At 41.8% G+C, this 25,807-nt stretch overlaps 1 protein-coding gene across 10 annotated transcripts in view; it reads right to left on the minus strand.

Moving 5' to 3' along the window:
• Positions 1-25,807, minus strand: part of PPIP5K1 (diphosphoinositol pentakisphosphate kinase 1) — a 276,308-nt gene that overhangs the window by 18,780 nt on the left and 231,721 nt on the right. For 7 of the 10 annotated variants that reach the window (XM_040414088.1, XM_040414089.1, XM_040414092.1 and 4 more), the window contains one exon: positions 462-641. The exons of the other annotated variants lie outside the window; for them this stretch is intronic. In XM_040414088.1, coding sequence (XP_040270022.1) covers positions 462-641 — 180 coding nt within the window. The remainder of the gene's footprint in view (positions 1-461; positions 642-25,807) is intronic. 10 annotated transcript variants of the gene reach the window in all.

The raw sequence follows: 25,807 nt of genomic DNA on the forward strand, positions 1-25,807 counted from the left end.
CCTACCAGTCCTAATATAATGAGGAACAGCTGCCCACCTCAACCAATCAGTTCTAATAAATGCCTGAAACATGACTGGTTGCTTTTGGGCGGTTATTCCACTCCAATCTCTACTCGAGGGGCTCATAGTACTTTAGTTTACACTCATATTTTACATTTATGTTAAATAAATGCTAGACTGAATATTTCATTGCAAACACAGCAACCAAGCAAAGCTCTTAATTGCAAACTTGGAACTTGAGGAGTAATATGACTCAGTGCAACACAAAAATGCACAGGAAGCAAACCATTGGAGAAAAACACTGGGGTATAAATGCAGGTTAATGACCAGACAGACATTTATATGCTTGCTTTGTCTTATGGGCATCTGAATTTTTTTCAGTGCACTTTGCATTCCATAAAGCAGACAGAGGAACCGCCTCTGCCCCCATAGCTGAAGGCACAGAGGCAAGCGTGCAGTACCGTAGAGGCACTCCAAATCGTCCTGGCCCGATATCAGCCAGTTCTTGAAGAGGCGGAGATGGTAGTTGCATTGGTGCAGGTGGTGGGCCATGGCCCCATCCAGAAAGATGTTCCGAGACTGAGGGTAGTCAGAGGAAAAGCTACGCAGCAGCTGGGCGACCTCGTGGTCTTCCAGGCATTCTAGAGAAAAGTAGCCCACAACAAGCGACAAGGAAAAAGAGAAGCGTGAGGATGGCAAGATGGCAAAACAGTCAAAAAGAAAAGCAAAATAAACATGTGACAAGGTATCTGGGAATGTGTAAAGCCTTTAAATGAAGGATCCTTGCATTCCATGCTAAAAGAATAAAAACATTCAAACTAAGGCAAGAGAGACCTAAACATTGCTCAGAATATTGAACTGGCCTTTTCTTGTCTCTGTATGTCAAACATTTTGTATAGCGTGAAAACAAAAGCTGCATAGTAAATTATTAATATCATAGCATTAAGATGTTATCGAAATATTGTATGCGATAATCGAAAAAAACTATTTGTGTACTCATGTAAATATAACTGGAAAAATATTGCTGCTTGTTTTCATCGCTCTTTTAAGAGTGCCTTGGCCTCACTTATACATCAAATAACATGGCAAAAAACTTTATATTCTTGGGGTGATGTGGATGGTGGCGGCTTCCCACATTGTGGTGCCCCAACACATATGCAACTAGCCTGTGGTTGTGTTTATGAGTTACAAAATAGGGATAGGGCAGTAAATGGCACATTTGCAACTGTATACTCATACTGTCAAATGCAGTGCAAAAGTTTTAGGGAGATGTGGCAAAAAAATATTGAAAAGCAAATGCTTTCAAAAATGGAAAGAAAAAAAAAAAGGGAATGAGATTCCTCAGTGGTTGATACCTTTTAATGGCTAACTGAAAAGATGATGACAAAATTGCTTTTGAGGCTACTAGGGCCACTTTTGTCAGGCATCTCGTCGTTGACCCAAGTAGCCTTGAAAACTTGCAATTTTGTCATCTTTTCAGTTAGCCATTAAAGGGTATCAACTTTGGAGGAAACTAATATATATTTTTTAAATCTTTTATTTACTGGCCAACGTAGTACAAATATATATATTTTGCATTCAAAAATAGAATCGTTAATAGTTTATGTTTATTAACAGAATGCAAAGTTAAATGAAGAAAAGAGAAATATAAATTAAATTCGTATTTGGTGTGATCACCATTTGCCTTCAAAACCGCATTCTTCACTTGCACACAATTTTTGAAGGAATTCAGCAGGGAGGTTAGTCCAAATACCTTGGAGAACTAACCACAGATCTTCTGTTGATGTAGGCTTGCTCAAATACTTTTTTCTCTTCATGTAATCCCAGACAGACTGAAGATAGTTCTTAAGGACATGACTGTATGTTTGGGGCTGTTGCTCTGCTGCAGAATAAATTCTGGAGCCAATCAGATATATGTATGAATGATAGGTAAATCTGTCTGAATTTCTCAGCATAGAGGACACCATTAATCATGACATCATCCATTACTGAAATACAGCCCCAAAACCTGCAAGGAGCCTCCATCATGCTTCACTGTTGCCTGCAGACGTTCATTATTTGTACCACTCTCTAGCCCTTCATTTACAACCAAATATTAAAAATTTTGACTCATCAGTCCTCCAGATCACCTTCTACCATTGCTCTGCACCCCAGTTCCTATGTTTTTGTGCATAGCTGAGTTGCTTGGCTTTGTTTCCGCATCAAAAGCTATGGCTTTTTGGCAGCAAATCCTCCATGAAGACCTCTCTGAACAGTAGATGCATGTAACTAGATCTCACTGGTTTCTGTCATTTCTGAGCTGATGGCACTGCTGGTCATCTTTCAATTTCGAATGGAAGTAAATATATGGCTGCAATACAAGGCAATTTGTTTGGCAAAGGATTAATAGTGTCATCAATGCTAAGAAATATAGCGATACTTTTATCCATCTTGCAGTACCATTAGGGAGGCATCCGACTGGCTCCAGTTTTATTCTGCAGAAGCAAAACAACCCCAAACATACAGCCAAAGTCATTAAGAAATATCTCCAGAGTAAAGAAGAACAAGGAGTCCTGGAAGTGATGATCTAGCTCCCACAGAGTCCTAATCATCACCTACACTATCTGGGATTACATGAACAGACAGAAGGCTTTGTGCAAGCCAACATCCACAGAAGGTGGATAGTTACCCAAGATGTTTGGAACCACCTAGAAAAACTGAAGGTGTTTTGAATGCAAAGGATGGTGACACCAGATATTGATCTGATTTAGATTTCTCTTTTTTTTTATTCACTTTGCATTTTATTAATTAATAAAAAAAAAAAAGAACTATTAACATTTCTATTTTTGAAAGCATTCTTACTTTGCTGCATTTTTTCCAAACCTGCCTAAAATGTACTGTACATCTGGAGCATATGATACAAAAGTGCCAAATGTAAGCTCAAAATGTTACCTAAACAGACCCTGCCCAGTATTATTTGGTTTCTGCGGTTTAAAAAACCCCTAAAAAAAAATGTCCCAGAACAGTGCCCCACAAGATGTTGGTCAGGCTCTGTTTCGCTTTGTGCTGTGATACATGAAGATAATCTTACAGAATGTGTAAATGGGTGTCACAATTTATTACTGTGGTGAGTTGGGATAGATATAAGTGTAACTGTCATTTAATGTTTTTTATAATGTGTAGGGGAAGTGACATGGAAAGTTTTTTCTAATATACTTTATTAAGGGAAATTGTACATTTGTATGAAAAAATTGGCTCTGAAGTGCTCTTTAGCGACGCTCTCTAAATGGGTGTTGCTAAGAAAAACCTGTCTTCATAGCACAGCAATGAACTGTGTACTGAATACATAAATATAGGAGGAACATTTATCATTTGCAGTGGTCTTGGTGTCAGTTTTGAATGGAGACTAACAACAAATCTGTAATCACTTTGATTAAAAACTTTCAGGTTATCCACAGCTTTGAACATGAGACTACCATCATTTTATAGACAATCATCTTGGCTATCTCATACATAAATTGGACTTGCAACTATCTAGCATATGATTAGTTATGCAGATTCTTGTCATGTAACTGCATTGTTACTGTTTGCTCTTAAAATTCTCAATTTTTATTTATTTTTTAAATCCACCTTTGGCTTTCAACACTGCCTGAATCCTTTTGGGCATGCTCTTGATCAGATTCCAGCATGTCTCAGCCGAAATCTGGTCCCAGATCTCTTCTACACGTTCCCAATGTTGGTGCATACTGGTCGACTCACTTGGCTACGAATACAGCTTTTTCTTCAACTATACCCACAAGTGTTTGATTGGAAATTATAGTCGCTGTACGACAGGCACTCAATATCTTGGGACCATCAAGAAGTTGCGATAAATATGTAGAATTTATTAGAACAATATTAAAAATTTAAAAATATATAAAAATATTTAAAATGCGCAAATTATATCCAAAAATAAATATGGTGTGTAAGGTATAAAAATATAGTAAAATATAGTAAAATATAGTGCATACAAGCAGATTTCAATTGGGCAGCACTTCACATTAGGCGATAGTTCACATTAAACACAGAAAAAATCCATCTGTTTAGATGCTTAGAATAAATATATGCTAAGTATCAATAGCAATAGAGAGTCAGGAAATCGCTTACATACATCTCCAGTGTTAGTAGTTGGTATAGTAAAAAGTAGTCACTCCCCGCCGGTATGTTGTGGCGTCCCACAAGACAGGTCGGGTGCGACAAGAGAGAGGTAATACAAATACGCACCCGACCTGTCTTGTGGGACGCCACAACATACCGGCGGGGAGTGAATACTTTTTACTATACCAACTACTAACACTGGAGATGTATGTAAGCGATTTCCTGACTCTCTATTGCTATTGATACTATTACTTATATTGGAGAGACTAACAAGTGACCACCAACTATCACTAATCACTTACATGCCTGATTGACAATAAGGTTACTATAAAGTGAGTTCTGAAGAACAAATTATAAACTGCAAAGAAATATACATATAAGACGTTGGAGGTGCTAATCCGAAAACAGAGCATATTTTGTTGTATCCCCTTTTTGCATACTTAACATATTTATTATTAGCATCTAAACAGATGGATTTTTTTCTGTGTTTAATGTGAACTATTGCCTAATGTGAAGTGCTGCCCAACTGAAATCTGTTTGTATGCTATTGTATATCACTATATTTTTATACCTTACATATCGTATTTATTTTTGGATATAATTTGCGCATTTTAAATATTTTAATATATTTTTACATTTTTTATATTGTTCTAATAAATTCTACATATCTATCGCAACTTCTTGATGGTCCCAAGATATTGAGTGCCTGTCGTACAGCGACTAAAATTTCTAATTGATATATTTGACTGGGTGTATCAATACCACGACATGAGCACCTTCCCATTACTAATATGCGGATGAGCCTCTATTGACGAATATATAAAGTGTTTGATTGGGTTGACGTCTGGCCTCCACTTCATTGTCATTGAACCATTTATTCGCCAATCTCGACATATGCTTCGGGTCTTTGTCCTGCTGGAACACTATGTAGTCCTTTTCATACCCATAGTAATTGAGTGTACGAAGTAACTCGCCTGGTAAGATACTCACATATAGCTCAGCATTTAGACCACCATTGATCCTGATCAAGTATCCAACGCCTTTGGCTGTGAAACAACCCTATATCATCAGGCTTCCTCCACCAAACTTGAAAGTTCCTTAAATTTCTCGCTCCGTTAGCCCACTTGTCCCATTTGCAACTATCAGAGCCCAGTCTATTTACTTTCATCTCATCGCTCCAAATCAGCCGTTTCCAATCTTATACTGTTGATACTTTTTTGAAAACTCAAGCTGACGCTTCTTATGACAATATTGAAGTTGAGGCTTCTTCACCTTTTTTTGGGCCACCATTCCAGACTTGTGTAATGCACGTCACACGGTTCTTGCATGGAAGTCTGTGATCTCACTATTACCAAGCATATGAGCCACCTCCACTGCTGTTTGTTGTGCCAGAACTGATAGACCTTGTGATGAGCCGACTTGTTGACTCTGATATTTTGCCTGGACGTCCACCTTTTGGCTTTGGAATGGATGGACTTAATTTATAGTCTTCCAACTGTCATGGCGCTCACATGATGTAGCTTGGCAATTTTCTTGGCCGAAAAATGCACCACCAGGAGCCATACAGTAACAATGCAGTTATATGGTGAGAATCTGCATAACTAATGATATGCTAAATAGTTCCAAGTCCAGTTTATGTATGAGATAGCCAAGATGATTGTCTATAAAATGATGGTAGTCTCCAGTTCGAAGCTGTAGTGGATGGAGAGATATGGAGCCTTAAAATCAAAAGTTCAAAACATTGCTAGCCTTTTGCTCGTCAGTGTAATTCATTTATGAAATGCTTGAGAGCCTCTGCATTTGTTGGTTTCAGCTTGTTTATTAGTCAGCATCCCTCACTGGACTGACTCTGCATCAGTTTACACAGTCCTCGCCCCATTTGTACTGTAATCGATGTGTCTTTGTGTTCCGGATCTTTCCTCTCAAACTCTCCCTCTGCCCCATAAACTTCTTCTGTTTCCTCTCGCTATGCTGTTATGATAATGTGTATTCTGAGTCCTCGATTTATGTGCTACGAGCATAAACAGTCTCTTACCATGTGTGCTGAGGATAGGGTCTAAAATGAAGATAGGGCTAACTTGTGATTGGCCAAGAAGTACGGCAAACAAAGTCTGGAGCAGTACAGAATTGGCAGACTGCCTATATTAGGTTATGCCCCAGACCACAGCACTGGGAGAAGCTGCAATGGATTCTCACATTGTCCCCAGCAAAATCACAAGTCAATTTGATTTGTGAGAAGCTCTAAAAGTCAGATACCCTTTAAGTCTTTCTTTGCTTTGTGAAGTTGTGTCAAATTTATGAAATGATGCAGAGTAATAATATATTTGGCAATAATATATTTGGCAAAAATATACATGGAGTTGTGGTGAGACACAACTTATTTTCAACTTTTAAAAAAGTTGCACATTATAATGGAGACTTATAATGGGGGAACTTCACAAGAAAACATCAAAGGTACCATTAGAATCATAGACTGCTATGCTAGAGCGCTATGTAAGCGGTCTATAAGGTCAAAATCTGGTGACAGACTCCCTTTAAAGGGGTTGTCCGGGTTCAGAGCTGAACACGGACGTAACCTCATCTTCACTCATTTAGCATGTATAAGTGGAGCATCAAAGCATTTCTTGCTCCGATGCTCTCCCTTGCTCTGATGCTCTCCCTTGCTCTGATGCTCTCCCTTGCTCTGGGCTGCACCTCGCAGGCCAAAGGCTTTTTAGCAGCGGTGACGTACCGGGCTTCACATGGGTATGAGAGACAGAGACGTCCGCCTAGCAGTGAGCCTGATGGCGTCACTGGCGTGGCAAACTTGATAGGTGTCCCCCACAGTATATATAATGTCTCTATGTTACTGTCAATAGTGAGCGCTGACTGCCTGCGCCTCTCCCGGCGGCTCGTTATTCAGTGTGCTGGGGATACTCCTTAATAATGCTTATTTAGAGAGCGCTGCTAAGGATACAAAGATACAATTTGTACATGTACAAATAAAAAAAACAAAACAAAACAAAGCATTTAAATGACAGTTACACTTTAACTACAAAGTGCACAGGGACTGTATCAGGGACACTTTTTTCTCAGCCAGTATCGATGCTTAAAGGAACCTTTGCTAGAAAAAAAAAGGTGCAAAAGCAGAGAATTCTGCCCATTTTGCATTAAAGGGGTTTTCCCTCAGGATAGGTCATCAATATATGATCAGTGGGGGACCCCCGCCAATCAGCTGTTTGAGAAGGCATGTTCCTGTGAGCGCCGCAGCTTTCTCACAGCTTACCACCCACAGTGCCGTATATTGTATAGCGGCGGTGCTTGGTATTGCGTTCAGCCCCATTCACTTCAATAGGGCTGAATGTGATACCAAGCACAGCTGCTATACAATATACAGTGTGGTAAGCACGGAGAAAGCAGCTTGTTTAACAGCTGATCGACAGGGGTCCTGGGAAACCCCTTTAAATCAGATCTACTTGGCTCCTCAAGTGTGCAGAATACTGATCCAAAGAAATGATATAAGGTTCATACTCCACACACTCGAAAGGCCAAGCAAATCCGGTTTAGCCAAAAGGGCAGAGCTCTCTGAGCAGCACTTCTGAGTCTTCGTTTTTAACAAAGGTACAATCACCTTTTCTGGCAACCATATACAGTAGTCTCAGCTGTTTCTTCCCTAGTGAATGCAATACTAGTACATACTTTACAGTCAATTACTTACAAAGCTCACCTCCGCTCTAAAAGCTGTGCTATGTGGGTGATATATATCACTGCCTGACTTCATATTCATTCTAAATTTGTTACTATTTACAATGTAATGTAAAGCATCACACATACATCAAAGGCAACCATTTGCATTTACTTATAAACTACTTAAAGGGAATGTAGCATCAGATAAGAACATAATTTTATTTTTCTTTCTACGTGTCTATCCATATAAAACAAATCTTGAAATATTCAAATTTTCACATTGGTCATTAGAGCAGTCACAATGAGCTGACATTTCTTTTTCTGTGGCTCCACTGTGCTTTACTGAATAAAGGTGGTCATATACTTCTGCTGTGTATGCAGGTGTTTTCAATGGTGGAGACTCCTCTAGTTATTTCCAAAGGAACAAATGATCGGGCATGCCGAGAGACAACATGCCCATTCATTCTTTACCTCGACATCTATCTGGCTGAGGGTGCAGAACTTGGTTGACTTGACTTCATTGAATGTGTATGGCCACCTCGCAATGAATTCTCAAAATCATAAGGGGTAGGTAAGATAACTCTATTGTACTGATGGAAGCCTAGATAAGGCCACTGCACACAGATAAGGGGCCAGTTGGGCCATTAATGAACCCTGATCAATGCAACTCAAATCAACTGGGGCTTGTTTAAAGGGAACCTGTCATCAACTTTATGCTAATCTCACTGAGGGCAGCATAAAATAGTGACAGAAATGCTGATGTCAGCGGTGTGTCACTCATGAGCTAATAGTAAGAGGTTGCCGAGAACCACCATCATAATCATTGCAACACAGGCCTTGAAAAGAGTCAGATCTGCCTGAGAAGAGTCCTGGTTATTCCTAATCTCCTGCTCTCACCCGTCTGCTGATGGTTGGCAGTTCTCTCCTAGAGCAGTGTTTCCCAACCAGTGTGCCTCCAGCTGTTGCAAAACTACAACTCCCAGCATGCCCGCTCAGCCAAAGGCTGTCCGGGCATGCTGGGAGTTGTAGTTTTGCAACAGCTGGAGGCACACTGGTTGGGAAACACTGTCCTAGAGAGAAAGGGAGAAAACTAGGTAGAAGACGGTCAGTCATCAGCAGGGAGAGCAGGAATTCATGGATAACCAGGACTCTTCTCAGGTGGCCGGGACTCTTTTCTAGGCCTAGTCTGCAATGATTGTGATGTTGGTTCTCGGCAACCTCTTACTTTTAAATGACCGACCGCTGAAATCAACTCACCTGTCTCTATTCTGCCGTTAGTATGGAAAGCATAAAGTTGATGACAGTTTCCCTTTAAAGGGCATGTCACATGACTGGATGCAAAATAAATGGGGAATGAACAATTATTATTACTACCGTTCATTCCTCATACACCTTTACACGGGCCAAATAATATGAGTGAGTGTGCATTAGTATAAACGTTTGTTCCTGATAACTGGCCCAAGGCTCTGTATGCATGTCCTATGTGGCTCCCTGGTCTTCAGAAAGGGGGGGGGGGGGTGAAAGTGGGGATCGGTAATGAAACATTACTTCAGGGAGACTGTGATAATCTATGGCATTTCTATGTCAATCAACTCCCTTTCTTTTCAGCTGCCATAAAGTGCATACACCGTGCTGCACAGTTCATATAGACAATATAGGACTAAAGTGTGTGCTTTCAGTATGGCCGCTCCAGGGGGATTTAGTTAAATGATAAAGCTAAATTTAAACAAGAAAAAAAAAAAAAGACCCCTTTTTGCTTCTAAGGACTTACATCTAATTAATAATACTAAAATCAAATGAGACATTCCCTTTACAGGGGCGGTCTGGTTTAAGGTGAAAACAAGATAACCATTGGGATACACTTGCAATAAAGAAGTGGTAAGTACTTATCTGACAGACCCCACGGCAGCCCTCCAGTTCCCCCGACATGGCTCCATTTACCCCACTGTAACTGTGAGGTCACATGCCCTTGTCTGGTGCAACACTCATGATATACTGCGGTATTTTAGGGATGTCATAGGGGCAGTCACGCACTGATCACTTCTAAAGCAGCAGTATGCTGCGCACTTACATGGACTCGTGTTCAGTTTCAGGAGGCTTCACCCAGCAACCATAGAACAGCGGGACAGGAGGAGCGATAACGATGGGACGGTGAGGCAGGGGCTGCTGGGAGTGAAATGTGGGGCAGGAGGGGGAAGGAGCCTAGGAACGGAGAGTTTAATGACCATGTAAGCTGTGCTGTACTCCATACACTGCACTCTGTATACACAATGTATACAGGGTCAGTGTACATAGCTAAATGGGGTGCAAGGTCAGTGCATACAGTTAAATGGGACACAGGGTCAATGCATACAGTTATATGGGGCACAATATGTACCCCATATAACTGTATACACTGACCTTGCACCCTGTATACACTGTGCTGTACCCCACATACCTATATACACTGACCCTGCACCCCGTATACACTGTGCTGTGCCCCATATAACTGTATACACTTACCCTGCCTGTATACACTGTGCGTACCCCATATAACTGTATACACTTACCCTGCATACACTGTGCTGTACCCCATATAACTGTATACACTTACCCTGCCTGTATACACTGTGCGTACCCCATATACTGTAGACACTGAACCTGCACCCCGTATACACTGTGCTGTACCCCATATAACTGTATACACTTACCCTGCCTGTATACACTGTGCTGTACCCCATATACTGTAGACACTGAACCTGCACCCCGTATACACTGTGCTGTACCCCATATAACTGTATACACTTACCCTGCCTGTATACACTGTGCTGTACCCCATATAACTGTATACACTTACCCTGCCTGTATACACTGTGCGTACCCCATATAACTGTAGACACTGACCCTGCACCCTGTATACACTGTGCTGTGCCCCATATAACTGTATACACTTACCCTGCCTGTATACACTGTGCTGTGCCCCATATAACTGTAGACACTGACCCTGCACCCTGTATACACTGTGCTGTACCCCATATAACTGTAGACAATGACCCTGCACCCTGTATACACTGTGCTGTGCCCCATATAACTGTATACACTTACCCTGCACCCTGTATACACTATGCTGTACCCCATATAACTGTATACACTTACCCTGCCTGTATACACTGTGCTGTACCCCATATAACTGTAGACACTGACCCTGCACCCTGTATACACTGTGCTGTACCCCATATAACTGTATACACTTACCCTGCCTGTATACACTGTGCTGTACCCCATATAACTGTAGACACTGAACCTGCACCCTGTATACACTGTGCTGTGCCCCATATAACTGTATACACTTACCCTGCCTGTATACACTGTGCGTACCCCATATAACTGTAGACACTGACCCTTCACCCTGTATACACTGTGCTGTACCCCATATAACTGTAGACACTGAACCTGCACCCTGTATACACTGTGCTGTACCCCATATAACTGTATACACTTACCCTGCCTGTATATACTGTGCGTACCCCATATAACTGTAGACACTGACCCTTCACCCTGTATACACTGTGCTGTGCCCCATATAACTGTATACACTTACCCTGCCTGTATACACTGTGCGTACCCCATATAACTGTAAACATTGAACCTGCACCCTGTATACACTGTGCTGTACCCCATATAACTGTAGACACTGACCCTGCACCCTGTATACACTGTGCTGTACCCCATATAACTGTATACATTGTGCTGTAGATCCTGGAGAGTGAAAGCCCTGTTAGCCGCTCACTCCCTGGCCCGGGGCTCATTACATGGTGTGGAACAGAGGGGCTACAAGGAGGTATTACTATAATGTATGGGGGCAACATGGAGGCATTATACTGTACAAGCTCCATACTATATAATTTATTTTTGTAGCCTTTATAAGACAGCAAGTCTGGGGTGTCTGAGGACCAGACAGGACAGTGGATGGAATATGTCACCACATTTCCAGGACGTTTTGAGTGATTTTTCCTTCTAAATTGGGTATTTATCACGATACATAACATTATTATAAAATTTATCACAATAGTGATATCGTGGGAATATTTTTGATATCGTCCAACCCTACGCTGAGGCCAACGCTAGGCTGCAGTAGTCATGTGTTGTTGACATGACATCAACGCTGCAGCTGGGTAAATAAAACCCAGGCAGCAGAACTGGAGCAGAGGTACAGGATCTGTCAGGTAAGTACTTACCACTTCTTTACTGCAGGCAGTTCCCGAGGATTGTCCAGTTTTCTCCTGAAGCTGGACAACCCCTTTAACTACTATATGTAAAATCATTATTTTTTCACAAAAACATTCTAACAATTCCTACGGACACAGCAATTAGTCAAGATTAAAGGACAATTGTAAAATGCAGAAATGTACATGGTATGAAGCATGGAGCTAAAATGCAGAGTTTAATGTTACCTTTATGACCTACTGTTTCAGCATTCAATTTGCTACTAAGAGTGTCCTAGGTTTACAATGTTGTACATAAGGCAATCTATTTGTAGGATGATGCAAACCAGTTACAGAATGTTACAAATCTAACCAATGCCATCCCTCTACACTTCTTCATATACTCTAGAGTAGACTGATGCTGCAATATCTTTCATTTTCCTTTGGCATAGTGGGTTGGAACATGTTGAAGATAGGTCACTCAACTTGTGTCTTCTACACTGCCAAATAACTTTTTTGTAAACTGATGTAGCTTGCAACCAAAGTTCTTTATGGCTGCGTTCACATCACATTTAGGAGATCTGGCGGCCTGATCCAGTGCAAATACCAGCTGTTGGCCAGACAAAAAACAGTATGCAATGCTTTCTAAAACTTGGCATTTATGCCGGAAATCGGCCGGACCTCATTGGAGTAAATAGGGATCTGGCAACAGCGGATCCTGTAAGATCAAGCAGGCTGCTCTGTGTTGGAGCAGCCTGTCAGATCTCTGAATGCCTATACTGCACCTCAAGTGAGCCACTTATAACCTCTTAAGATAAGCACATAAATTAGAAAATTTGACTGTCCAATCCAAAAAAAGAGTGCTCTACGGTCTTTGGTAGTGGCATTCACTTGCAAGCTGCAACTCATTCTTTTCACTGCATACTAAGGTAAGAGGAGACATGAAATCACTGCTGCTCTTTCCTACCTCTCTGCTGATGTCAGCTGGAGGAGCATATAAATCGAGAGAGGGAGTTCAGCAATGATTCAAGAAGAGGAGTTTAATTACAGTGGAAGGGGTAGAAAAGACGAATGGTATGAGTAATGTGTGATAAGAGGCTTGAAGAAGAAGTGACCGGGACCAGGCTAGAATTTGATATTTTGTATCAGAAACTGAATGAAACAGTATGAATGGTTCTGATTACCTAATTAAGTACATAATACTGATAATTTGTAAAACAGAAGCAAAATTGGGAATGTGATAGAAGACGAGTGGCTGATGACACGTAGCTGACAATGCTGGCATCATATGATAGCTGATACATCACATTACTAACACATTTCTACTGTATTTGTATTTTGTCTCTAGTAAGGAGACCATAATGCTTTGGTCATCTTAAAAAAAATGACATGTTAATGTAAAATTAGAGGCTAGGCTACTTTCACACTTGCGGCAGAGAGATTCCGGCAAGCAGTTCCGTCGCCGGAGCTGCCTGCTGGATCAGGCAAAACGTATGCCAACTGATGGCATTAGTAAGACTGATCAGGATCATGATCAGCGTTAAAAATGCCCGATCAGTCAAAAAACTGCATTGAAATGCCGGATCAGTCTTTCTGGTGTCATCTGGCAAAACTGATCCGGCATTTATTTTTTTCACCTTTTTAAGAAAAAATATTTGCGCAGACCGGAAGGACGGATCCGGCATTACAGTATTCTGAATGCTGGATCCGGCACTAATACATTCCTATGGGAAAAAATGCCGGGCATTCAGGCAAGTCTTCAGTTTTTTTCGCCGGAGATAAAACCGTAGCATGCTACGGTTTTTTCTTTTGCCTGATCAGTCAAAATGACTGAACTGAAGACATCCTGAATGGATTACTCTCCATTCAGAATGCATGGGGATATACCTGATCAGTTCTTTTCTGGTATAGAGCCCCTGTGACGGAACTTGATCAGTTCTTTTCCGGTATAGAGCCCCTGTGACGGAACTCTATGCCGGAAAAGAAAAACGCTAGTGTTAAAGTACCCTTAGCAATGCATGGTCTAAAAGACCCATTAAAAAAGGGGGCAAACATGAGGCAGAAAAGCCTTTACACCCATTAGAGAGTTCCCTTTGCAGGTCGGAAGCTCAATTGCCAACCGTTTCCTACCTTTAGCTATGGGTCAGACTGACATTAGGGCCTCTGTTACATGACCCAAGCTAAGTGAAAGATTGACCTCTGCACAATTGTACTCAATCCTCTTCAGGGGAAATTATGTATAGTCCCACAGTACAAATGGGCCATAGGCAAAGAGATTCATTTGAGCTCTTCAGTGTGGAATCTGGGGCAATCTGAACATGCAATAAAGTTTAAACTCTGCAATGGGTTTGTTATTCTGCACAGGTCTATAACTGAGACATAACTTCCCACTCCCCATTCACATACATTGTCATAATATTGGTGAATTCTGAGAAACAGTAGCAATCTTTAATTAGAATCAAGTAGCCATTTACAGGTAACTTTCCTAAATCACAAGAATCCATATCAAACACAAAATCCCGATAGTCCACACTCCTTTGGACCTAAGGAAATATGTTCAGACGATGCGTTTTTTTTTTTTATGTGACTATACATAAAAAGACAAATCTTGAACCACAGTATTACAGTTTTTACAACAGCCACTGAAGCAAAGACAATATGCTGATGCTCACTTGTCAGCTTTGCTGAATAGACTAGGATGGATTGAGCAGAGTAATTTCATTGTCATGGGATGGGGAATGACTGCTGAAACGTACCACTGGAGGCCTAGACATTGCAAGATAATGATCCTGTATGTACAGTAACATTATGAACCCTTCCTACTTTCAGGGTTGGCAGTGTGTAGCTTATGAAGGAAGTCACGTGTTGTGAGCTGGCTTGGTGGGTATATAAAGTGTGTGTCTGTCACTGCACAAATATCCCTCATTCCTGTCATAGGTAAAATAGTTTTTGCAAAATAGGATGATTATTGGCTTTTGTGAAGCTGTGCAATTAGTGAAATGATAACGTGCTGCTGTGGGGAAAATGTATCACACTTCAGCAAACCCTACTGCATATGGGGCTCCGAAGCAGATGGATGGTCACAGCACCTCTGCTTTTGAAACTGCATCGGCAGACCTCTGCCGATTGGCAAAAGGTTGTCTTCTCCGAAGACTCGCGTTTTTTGCTTCATCGAATAGATGGATGTCACCATAACCATTGCTGGAAGAAAACTAGCTGGTAGTGGCAGTGTTATTCTCTGGGCCCACTCATCCACGTGGAATACGTTCTTAACCGATTTGGATATGAATCCACCCTTGCAGATCACGTACACACATACATACTGATTGTCTTCCTTGGGATGGTATCTTCCAGCAAGACAATGTGACACATGGCTAGAAATGTCAAACATTGGTTGGAAGAGCATTACCAAGACTTCCAAGTACTACCCTGGCCCCATAATTCCACAAACTTGAACCTAATTGAGTACCTGTGGGACAACCTTGATTATTCTATTCATTCTATGGATCTTTCCTCACACACCCTCCAGCAGCTGTGGGATGCACTGCAGTCAGCATGGCTCCAGATACCTGTGACAACCTATCAGGACCTTACTAAGTGACTCCCAGCCCATTTAGCTGCTGTCTGTGCTGCATGTGGCGGTTACTCTGGATTTTAACTGGTGGTCATAATAATGTGACTCCACATACACTGTATGGCTCTGCAAGCATCTCTCTGATCCCACTCTGTTTTCTATGGATGGAGCTATACTCCGTCTTTTCCTGGAGATTGTATTAGTCTACTGACATTTCTCTAACCATTACAGTACCTCCCATTTACTGCAGATGCTGTAAAGTACACCACCACTATGCTCGAAGGCAGTGTGTTCCACCAATGTAGCAGCCCCACAAAACATTTTTAAAATACAAAACATACAAACTAACCAGCTACTGTACAATAAATAGCTAGCAAATAATTCCTCCTCTCCTAAAATACACGATGTACAGCATTTGGACTTATGGAAGTAAATGGTCTAAAAAGAACCTTGAAATAACATTTCTTTAATGCTTCAGAATAAGTTGTTTTATTTGTTTGCACATTTAAAAGCAGCACAAGGCAGCATAACTGGATGTGCCGCAGTGACCCCCCCATTGCTGTTTTTCTTGTTACTATAGTTCCCATCCAACACACTTCCCTCCCACACACAACGGTGTGACCTACAATGACACAAGTCACTATTGTCTGAGCCTAGCTGCGTGTGGTTGACCAAAGTTAACACTGTAAACGCATCTGTTCTTCTCTACAGCATATTAAATAGTATCAACCATTAACATGTTACAATATTTGCTTTAAAGCTGTTAAAACGGTGGTTTGACCGAGGCAGAGGGCTGGTGCCCAACACAGGCACACAACTGAAGATTGTTAATAATTGTGTCAATATCCATTACCACATACATCTCAATTATATACAATATTTAACCCCTTCCTGACACCGCGATTTTCAGTTTTTGTTTTTCACTCCCTGTCTTCCTAGTGCCTTAGCTTTTTTTTTTTTTTCTCTCCTGCTCACATAAACATATGAGGGCTTGTTGCACTTTCTAATGGCGCCATTTAAATGTTGCGTATGATATAGGGGGAAGCAGGAAAAAAATCCAAATGGGGTGGTACTGGAAAAAGAAAAATCCCCCTATAGTTATATTAATGGCTGTCCATGCCGTTCCGCAAATTGCGGAACGCACACGGACGCCATCCGTGTTTTGCGAATCCCCAATTTACGGACTGCAAAAACACACAACGGTCGTGTGCATGAGGCCTAAAGCAGAGGTGCACAACCCTTGATACCGATCTGAACAACCCCCAACTATCTAGTAACAGACATGTATTTTTATGTCTTGTGGCTGCTTGCATATATTTTTCATGTATTCTCCTATTAGAGAGGAGTTCTGTAAGTGTAACCAGACTCTTATGGTATATACTGTATGTTCGATATGCCATAAATACAGTATTAAACAGTTAGTAATAACCCTTTAAGTTTTATTTTTATCTTTTAGAACTGGTATAGTCTGACAATGTGGCCCCCAACTAGAAAAAGTTGTGCACCCTGCATTAAAGGGTATGTGTACCTTTATCATGGAAAAACATTTAGCCAGTTATCAGAATAAGTGGAGATGTAAAAGTTGCACTTGGATGATTTCTGCACTTCTGCTTTAAGTTTAAAGGGTTTTTCCAACACTAACAAATGCTCCCCCATATGCCGGGCCCCTCACACTGATTCTACTTACCTGGCTCCCTATGCCGCTCCAGGTCCCCGCACCACCGCTGCTGCTTCTCCCTGTGCGGGGGTGAGGCTTGTCCCCGTCTGCCATTGGCCATTTTTTGTGAAAATTGGTATACAGGTGAAACTCGAAAAATTTAAATATCGTGCAAAAGTCCATTTATTTCAATAATGCAAATTAAAAGGAATTGCATTAATGCAGCTTAAAATTTGAACTTTGTGAAAAGGTTCAATATTTTAGGCTCAAAGTGTCACACTCTAGTCAGCTAATTAATCCATACCCTCTGACGAAAGGATACCTTAAAATTGAGACTTTGGGGTTTCATAAGCTGTAAGCCATAATCATCCAAATTATAACAAATAAAAGGCTTGAAATATCTCGCTTTGCATGTAATGAGTCTCTCATGTGTTAGTTTCACCTTTTAAGTTGCATTACTGAAATAAATGAACTTTGCACGATATTTAAATTTTTTGAGTTTCACCTGTATAAACACTCTCTGGTCTCTTATGTGTGAGAGAGCCTAGTAAGATACCCTAGGTTTCTTGTCAATATACAGTATATGTGTTGTCTGGTGGGTGCTCTTTCAGATTACAAAGAGAGCCTAGTATGTGTGCAGAGTTTATTAAGGGCCAGGCAACGCTTCTCTGGGTTTCTGGGAAAGATATTTAAGTTAGTGTTCAAATTAGCTAAGCCTATCTGATGCCAGTAGATATAAGATGTACAAATTTTCATATATTTTTTGCAGAAACTCAGGATGTTGACTGGTGTTCAATACTCCTCATGTGTGTTTGGCGCTTTCCATAGGGAGAAACAGTACCCAACTATGGCCTCTTAGGCAGACAAGCAAATTTTCTTTGCTCTGCTCTATTAAAAGATACTTACCTAGAAAGTGCTGGGTTCCATGTGTGAAGAACCCAGTTTTACTTTCCTTTTCGAAAAGAGACCAGCTTGAAGTATTATATGGGGACACAAGAATGACAATAGATAAAAAAAATCTATGAAAAAGATTATGAAAAGGCACTGATTGAACAGTTCAGGGCTGCCACCAGAAACTTTGTGGATACAAATATTGTTGCCTGGCCGACAATATTCCTCACGCCTTAAGTGTTCTCCATAAAGAGAAAGAGCGCCCGCAGACAACACATATATATTGCCCAGAAACCCAGAGTAGCACACTAGTCTGTCCCTCCTTCTCAATCGGGTCCAGATAAATTTTTTTTTTAAATATTTGCCTCATCAGAAACCACGATTTTTAAGAAATTCGCTCAACCCTACCATGAACCTATGTGTTTTACTGGAAAGTAAATTCTTACTGAAAATTATACATTTGTCACGCCAGCCATATTATATTCAAATACAGTCAATGTTTCCGACTTTAATACACTTTTCATCCAATGTAGGTGTCACATCTATTTAGGAAAACTGTATAATTTACACAAAAAGAAGTATTCTATATTAATAATGTGTCACTTTAGTTACAGAAATATTTGCTAATATGGCAGCTAGAGGTGCAATCCCTAAATTCTATTCCCATTTCAAACATTTATACTTTATCCACAGATGTGCTACACTGTTATTCACTTGTATTGAAGCTACACAAATAGCATAGCAGATCTCGCTCAGCTGTTCCATAGTCTTGACTACTTCTGGCAGGGAAGAGGGTTGGAGCTCTGACATGGGAATACCTCCTTAAACTAAACAGGAGATCATGATTAACCACCTCCCGACCGCCTAACGCAGGGATGCGTCCTGCGGGCGGCCAGGTTATTCCTCCTGGACGCATATATGCGTCATCTCGCGAGACGCGAGATGGCGCGCATATGCGGCCCGCACATGCGCAGTGCGGGTCAGCAAAAGGCGCACAAGGAGTTGGTCACCAGCCTGCCAGCCAATGATCAGCGCTGGCAGGTTGGTGACTTTTAAAATAACGAACCACCAGCCATATAACACATTATATTTATAAATATAATGTGTTAAATGACTTCTGTGCTCCTCTGCTGGGTCCTTTTCGTCGGTTGGTCCCAGCAGAGAGCACAGATCACAGTGAGTACACCAAGCACTACATATTTAGCCCCAGATCACCCCCCCATCACCTCAATTAACCCCTTGATCACCCCTGTCAATCACTAGTGAAAGGGAAAAAAGCGATCAGTGTAAACTGTCACTTTTTTTCCCCACCAGTATTGACTGTTAGGTTTTAGGTTAGTTTAGGCCCCTTTGGTAGGTAGCTAGCTTCAGTTAGCGCCCAGCCCACCGCAGTCACTGATTCGCTGATTAGCGTATCGCTAATCAGCATTGGTACTTTATAGTATCTGTAAGTGATCAGAAATGATCACAGTCAGATCTATAATAGTATTAGTGTCACCTTAGCTCGCCCTTCACCCAAAACGCAGTGTTTGCCCGATCAGGCCTGATCGGTCGCCCACACATGCATTCACCCACGCCCGCCCCGCCGCAGTGACAACAATTTTTTATTTATTTTTTATCACTGCACAATCACTACACAAGCGCTGCGGCGATAAAAAAATCTGTTTTGATATTTTTTTATCAATCGCAGCGGCTTCCTGTACTTTGCTAGCCTCCCATTTGCAAGACAGGCTTGTTTTTTTTTTTGGGGAAGTCTCAGGGAATACCCCTAAATTTAGTTGACCAAATGGCAAGGAAGGGGTATTCTTCTGAAGAGGCCTACAGGCTTCTGACCCAGTCGGATGAGGAATGGGAACCCTCATCTGATGAATCCAGCGGGTCAGAATACGAACCTGTAGAAAGCAGTGGCAGTCTGACCCAAAGTTCGGACGATGAGGTTGAGGTCCCTGATACCCCCAGGCGTACCCGGCCCCGTTCACCTGGGACAAAGTGCATAATGTACTTCGCCACATCTCTGGGCGATTTGCGCTTTGCACATTGTCCCATGGGGAAGGAGAGGTTTGTCCTATAAAGGTAAAAAATAAAAAAATAAAAAAATCACAGGTAAGCAAAAAAGTTAATGTTCAAAAAGTTCAATATAGTTTATAAAAGTTAATGTTCTGTTTCAAATGTTATATAAAGTTAATGTTAATAAAAAAAATTGCGTTGCTGCCTGTTTTTTTTTTTACCTTCTAGGTGGACCAAGCGATCAACCAGCTACAGCACTGATGTGCATTCTGACAGAAGCATTGCGCTGCTGTCAGATTACACAAAAGTCCTAAAAATCTGGCATAAAACTAATAAAAAAACTCAATTTTTGACTTCTAATATAGCAGTGACCCCGGTGGGAACAATGATACCTCCCCATCTCAAAGATCTAAAAAATAAGATAATGAAGGCGGAAGAATTATTTCTCGCACCAATAAGGAATTTAGTACATGATAATGTCTTCATCTCATATATAGATCTTAACAGATACTTTCTAGAACTACTGTAGATCGTTCCTTCGGGGAATATTCGCTGCTTAAAGACCAAAGTCAGAAATTTATCATTCTTCTGCCAACCTCTTAACATCTATACAAAAATGCATCAGAACAAATACCCCGGTTAAAAAAAGCTATCTCCTCTATTTACAACATAATCAACAATCCCACCTCCCAATCCCACCAATGGACAGCAGAACTAGGTAGGGAGTTCAATAGCTCTGAGATAAAGGACATCATTGCAAATGCGAGATCTAAATCAATTAGCCCCAAAATACACTGCTCAAAAAAATAAAGGGAACACTTAAACAACACAATGTAACTTCAAGTCAATCACACTTCTGTGAAATCAAACTGTCGACTTCGGAAGCAACACTGAGTGACAATCAATTTCACATGCTGTTGTGCAAATGGGATAGACAACAGGTGGAAATTATAGGCAATTAGCAAGACACCCCCAATAAAGGAGTGGTTCTACAGGTGGTGACCACAGACCACTTCTCTGTTCCTATGCTTCCTGGCTGATGTTTTGGTCACTTTTGAATGCTGGCGGTGCTTTCACTCTAGTGGTAGCATGAGACGGAGTCTACAACCCACACAAGTGGCTCAGGTAGTGCAGCTTATCCAGGATGGCACATCACTGCGAGCTGTGGCAAGAAGGTTTGCTGTGTCTGTCAGCGTAGTGTCCAGAGCATGGAGGCGCTACCAGGAGACAGGCCAGTACATCAGGAGACGTGCAGAAGGCCGTAGGAGGGCAACAACCCAGCAGCAGGACCGCTACCTCCGCCATTGTGCAAGGAGGAACAGGAGGAGCACTGCCAGAGGCCTGCAAAATGACCTCCAGCAGGCCACAAATGTGCATGTGTCTGCTCAAACGGTCAGAAACAGACTCCATGAGGGTGATATGAGGGCCCGACGTCCACAGGTGGGGGTTGTGCTTACAGCCCAACACAGTGCAGGACGTTTGGCATTTGCACACCAAGATTGGCAAATTCGCCACTGGCGCCCTGCGCTCTTCACAGATGAAAGCAGGTTCACACTGAGCACATGTGACAGAGTCTGGAGACGCCGTGGAGAACGTTCTGCTGCCTGCAACATCCTCCAGCATGACCGGTTTGGCATTAGATCAGTAATGGTGTGGGGTGGCATTTCTTTGGAGGGCCGCACAGCCCTCCATGTGCTCGCCAGAGGTAGCCTGACTGCCATTAGGTACCAAGATGAGATCCTCACACCCCTTGTGAGACCATATGCTGGTGCGGTTGGCCCTGGGTTCCTCCTAATGCAAGACAATGCTGGACCTCATGTGGCTGGAGTGTGTCAGCAGTTCCTGCAAGACGAAGGCATTGATGCTATGGACTGGCCCGCCCGTTCCCCAGACCTGAATCCAATTGAGCACATCTGGGACATCATGTCTCGCTCTATCCACCAACGTCACGTTGCACCACAGACTGTCCAGGAGTTGGCAGATGCTTTAGTCCAGGTCTGGGAGGAGATCCCTCAGGAGACCGTCCGCCACCTCATCAGGAGCATGCACAGGCGTTGTAGGGAGGTCATACAGGCACGTGGAGGCCGCACACACTACTGAGCCTCATTTTGACTTGTTTTAAGGACATTACATCAAAGTTGGATCAGCCTGTAGTGTGTTTTTCCACTTTAATTTTGAGTGTGACTCCAAATCCAGACCTCCATGGGTTTTTGATTTTTGTGTGATTTTGTTGTCAGCACATTCAACTATGTAAAGAACAAAGTATTTCAGAAGAATATTACTCAGATCTAGGATGTGTTATTTTTGTGTTCCCTTTATTTTTTTGAGCAGTGTACAAGAAACTCACGTCAAAATAGTCTCACGTTGGTACAGAACCCCTATTATACTTAATCGCATGCTCCCAGACATATCCCCGTTGTGCTGGAGATGTGAAGCGGAAAAGAGTACTATATCCCATATCTGGGTTCTCTGTAAAAAACTAGAAACCTTTTGGAAATCCATTGCCACGATAATCAGTAAAACTTTTAACACGACAGCTAAAATTCCCCCAAACCTGATTCTATTCAGTATATTCGATATACAAACTTCTACTATCAGGCATTCTTTAACACTACACATGTTAAACGTAGCCAAGCTACTTATCCCTAAACTATCGAAGGAAATAGAACCCCCATCCATCTCAGAATGGTTGAAAGAGATGCATATCTTACACAATTACGAGAAACTAAGATTAATTAGAGACGATAATAAGCTCAGATACCATCAAACATGGGACCCATGGATCAAACTTTAGAAAAACTGAACATCTTTAACTATTCAGCTTCAACATCCTGACCCTGTACTCATAAGAGATGTAAACCTCCTGGCACTCTGGAGGGTTGCTGCTTGGAGTCGGGTTCCCGCCCCACGTAGTAAATAAAATTGAAAACTCCAGCAATGTGCGTTTGCATCAAAGAATATTACGTTTATTTTGAAAATGCGGCGTCGTGATGTGACGTTTCGGCCACTTAGGCCTTTATCAAACTACATGAAAAATACAAAGGGAGGGTGATAATTACAATCATGTCAGATGTCCAACATATGGTGTACAAATAAATCTATAATACATGCAGGAGTATAAGGAACACATAATGTACCACAAGTCAATTCAACATAATGCAATCCGTAACATGTTATTTTGAAAAGTACTGCAAGAAAGGGAGAAAAGCACATTGGAGGGAAAGGGAAAAAGAAAAAATCAGGTCGGTATTTCCAGTGATCAGAGTCTACATAAGTCATAAGTCAAGGAAACCAGGGAGGACGACCCTGATGTAGAACAGTTAAGGACAACTATTGTATATAGAGATACAAATACTATCTGCTTGTTATATCATCAGGGACAGTGGGATGAGGTTGTTGACAGGATACATGAGGCGCAAGGTGATCTGTTATATCAGTACTGTCAGTACTAGTGGAGCTAAGGGCCATGGTGAAAAACTATAAACACATTAACACTACTATAATCAATCGCAATGTGATGAGTATAAAGTACTCTAGTTGTATTGGGAGATGGAGCTTACCTATTGCCGCTGTCGGGAAATACGCCAGTTGTAATTGCGCTGTAAGATATTAATAGTGTGTATCCACACACTGGATGAGGAAGCGCTGCGCTGTCTTTGAAATGCCCGCCTATATGTAGCGTGGGGGGACGTGTGAGTAACTAGGCGGAAGATCAGAGACTGATTTCCGGTTGGGAGGTGATGCGTTCCACTTACTGCGTGTCACGCGTCTCCAGGCTGGGGCGGATGTGACGAGTTGCACAACCGGAAGTGTGATGCGTTCCATAGTGCGTACCATTCGAAACCGGAAGCGGTGCGTCTCACCGCTTGCGGTCCAAAGCGGAGCTGCTTAGAATAGTGTTAATGTGAATAATGGTAAAGTAATCAATGTACACTGTGACGTCTACGTGGGGAATGTGTATTGATAATGGCCCAAGAGTTTATATGGTGAATAAACCCGGATGTGTGGGATCACAAGAAAGAAATCGAATCTACAAAACGCAACAAATTTCTACGCGATACAGAGGACTACAGACTCAACCGGGTCTACAAATGGCCAGATCCTACCACCTCCAGGAACATTCTATACAGATTCCGTTCACAGTCAAGAGATTCATCACACTCAGGCTCCGAAGGCGATCCCTACACCCAACCTGACACCTATGGCCAACATTCCTTCAGAGGTCGACGCAGAAGCAGGGGACGATCTGCAACAATGTCACGTGGACCAGCCAACATGACAACCAGATCCCAGGTACCGTCTTTAGTCGTTAACATTTCATCACACACACTAGGACCCGCAGAGATATCCCTTCTTGAGATGGGATTGTCATTCTGTCCGTCTAACCAAGTGGACACCTTCCAATTGGATTTAGACTTGAACAGACTTTACAGGAACATTCGCCTGAAAGCACATTTTTCTGAAAGACAGGAACCCAACAAGACTATCTCTTGTAATCCTAGCCCACAAGTTGCCATTGGGGACTTGGGACTAAGAAACAAGAGTCACTATATGCCACCCAAGAACAAACCGGCCATAGAGACATTCATTTCCCTGGTTCAAAAAGACATGACCCAATTCAGGAAAGACCTCCATATGGGCAAATATAAATACCAGAATAATCTCAATAATGTCCAAACGCAAGCACTCTTTTCCCTACTTAAAAGAAAAGACCTCATCATTAAACCTGCAGATAAAGGGGGAGCATTAGTTCTAATGGATAAGGCCCAGTATAAGACTGAAATTTACCGCCAACTACATGATGTCACCATTTATCGTAAACTTACGGCAGACCCCACCCCACAAATCAGAGATAAAACTGCCCTTAACCGTATACCATTTGTCCATACTTACCACCCCACCACCAAAAAAATATTGAACAGTATTAGAAACCATTGGTCCATTCTACAAAAAGCCTTTCCCCTGGTACAAGAATTTAAAAACCCCATCTTAGCATGCAACTGTAGACCTAAAAACTTAAGAGACTTTTTAGTCAAAGCGGATATTGGCCCACTACACAATATCCCCAAGCAGAGATTCCTGACAACACAAAAGACAGGGACTTTTCCGTGCATTCACTGCCAACAATGCAGCAATGTCCTCAAAGGCACCCATTTCCACCATCCCCAATCCGGAAAAAGTTTTCCCATAAGGGTTTTTTTTACATGCGAGACATCATTTGTGGTCTACCTGTTAAAATGCCCATGCGGCAAGGTTTATATAGGAGAAACAACCCAAAAAATTTGTGATCGCATATGCCAGCACAAATCCTCAATTAGGCGCAAAAATCTACTTTTCCCTGTACCTGCCCACTTTGAAACAGCCGGCCACAATTTAGCGCAACTCAAATACCAGGTTATTGAACAGATCCTACCCCACAGAAGGGGATACGATCGGATCACGCAATTAAAAAAACGTGAAGCCTTCTGGATCCACAAGATGGACTGCTTGGAACCAAAGGGGCTTAATAGGGACTACGACATACAGTGCTTTACATGATTCTCTTATACAAGAGGGATAAGTTATAATGGATTTAATTTACATTGTTGTCATATGTACATATACTACCAGTCTTTGGTAATAATATATCTCTCTATTTTCTCCTAGGTGGTATAATGATTTTGTGGCTGTTTTGATTACGGTTTGGTATCCTTTTACTAATGTAGACACCCT

The sequence above is a fragment of the Bufo bufo genome, chromosome 1, assembly GCF_905171765.1.
Source record: "Bufo bufo chromosome 1, aBufBuf1.1, whole genome shotgun sequence".
NCBI lineage: Eukaryota > Metazoa > Chordata > Amphibia > Anura > Bufonidae > Bufo > Bufo bufo.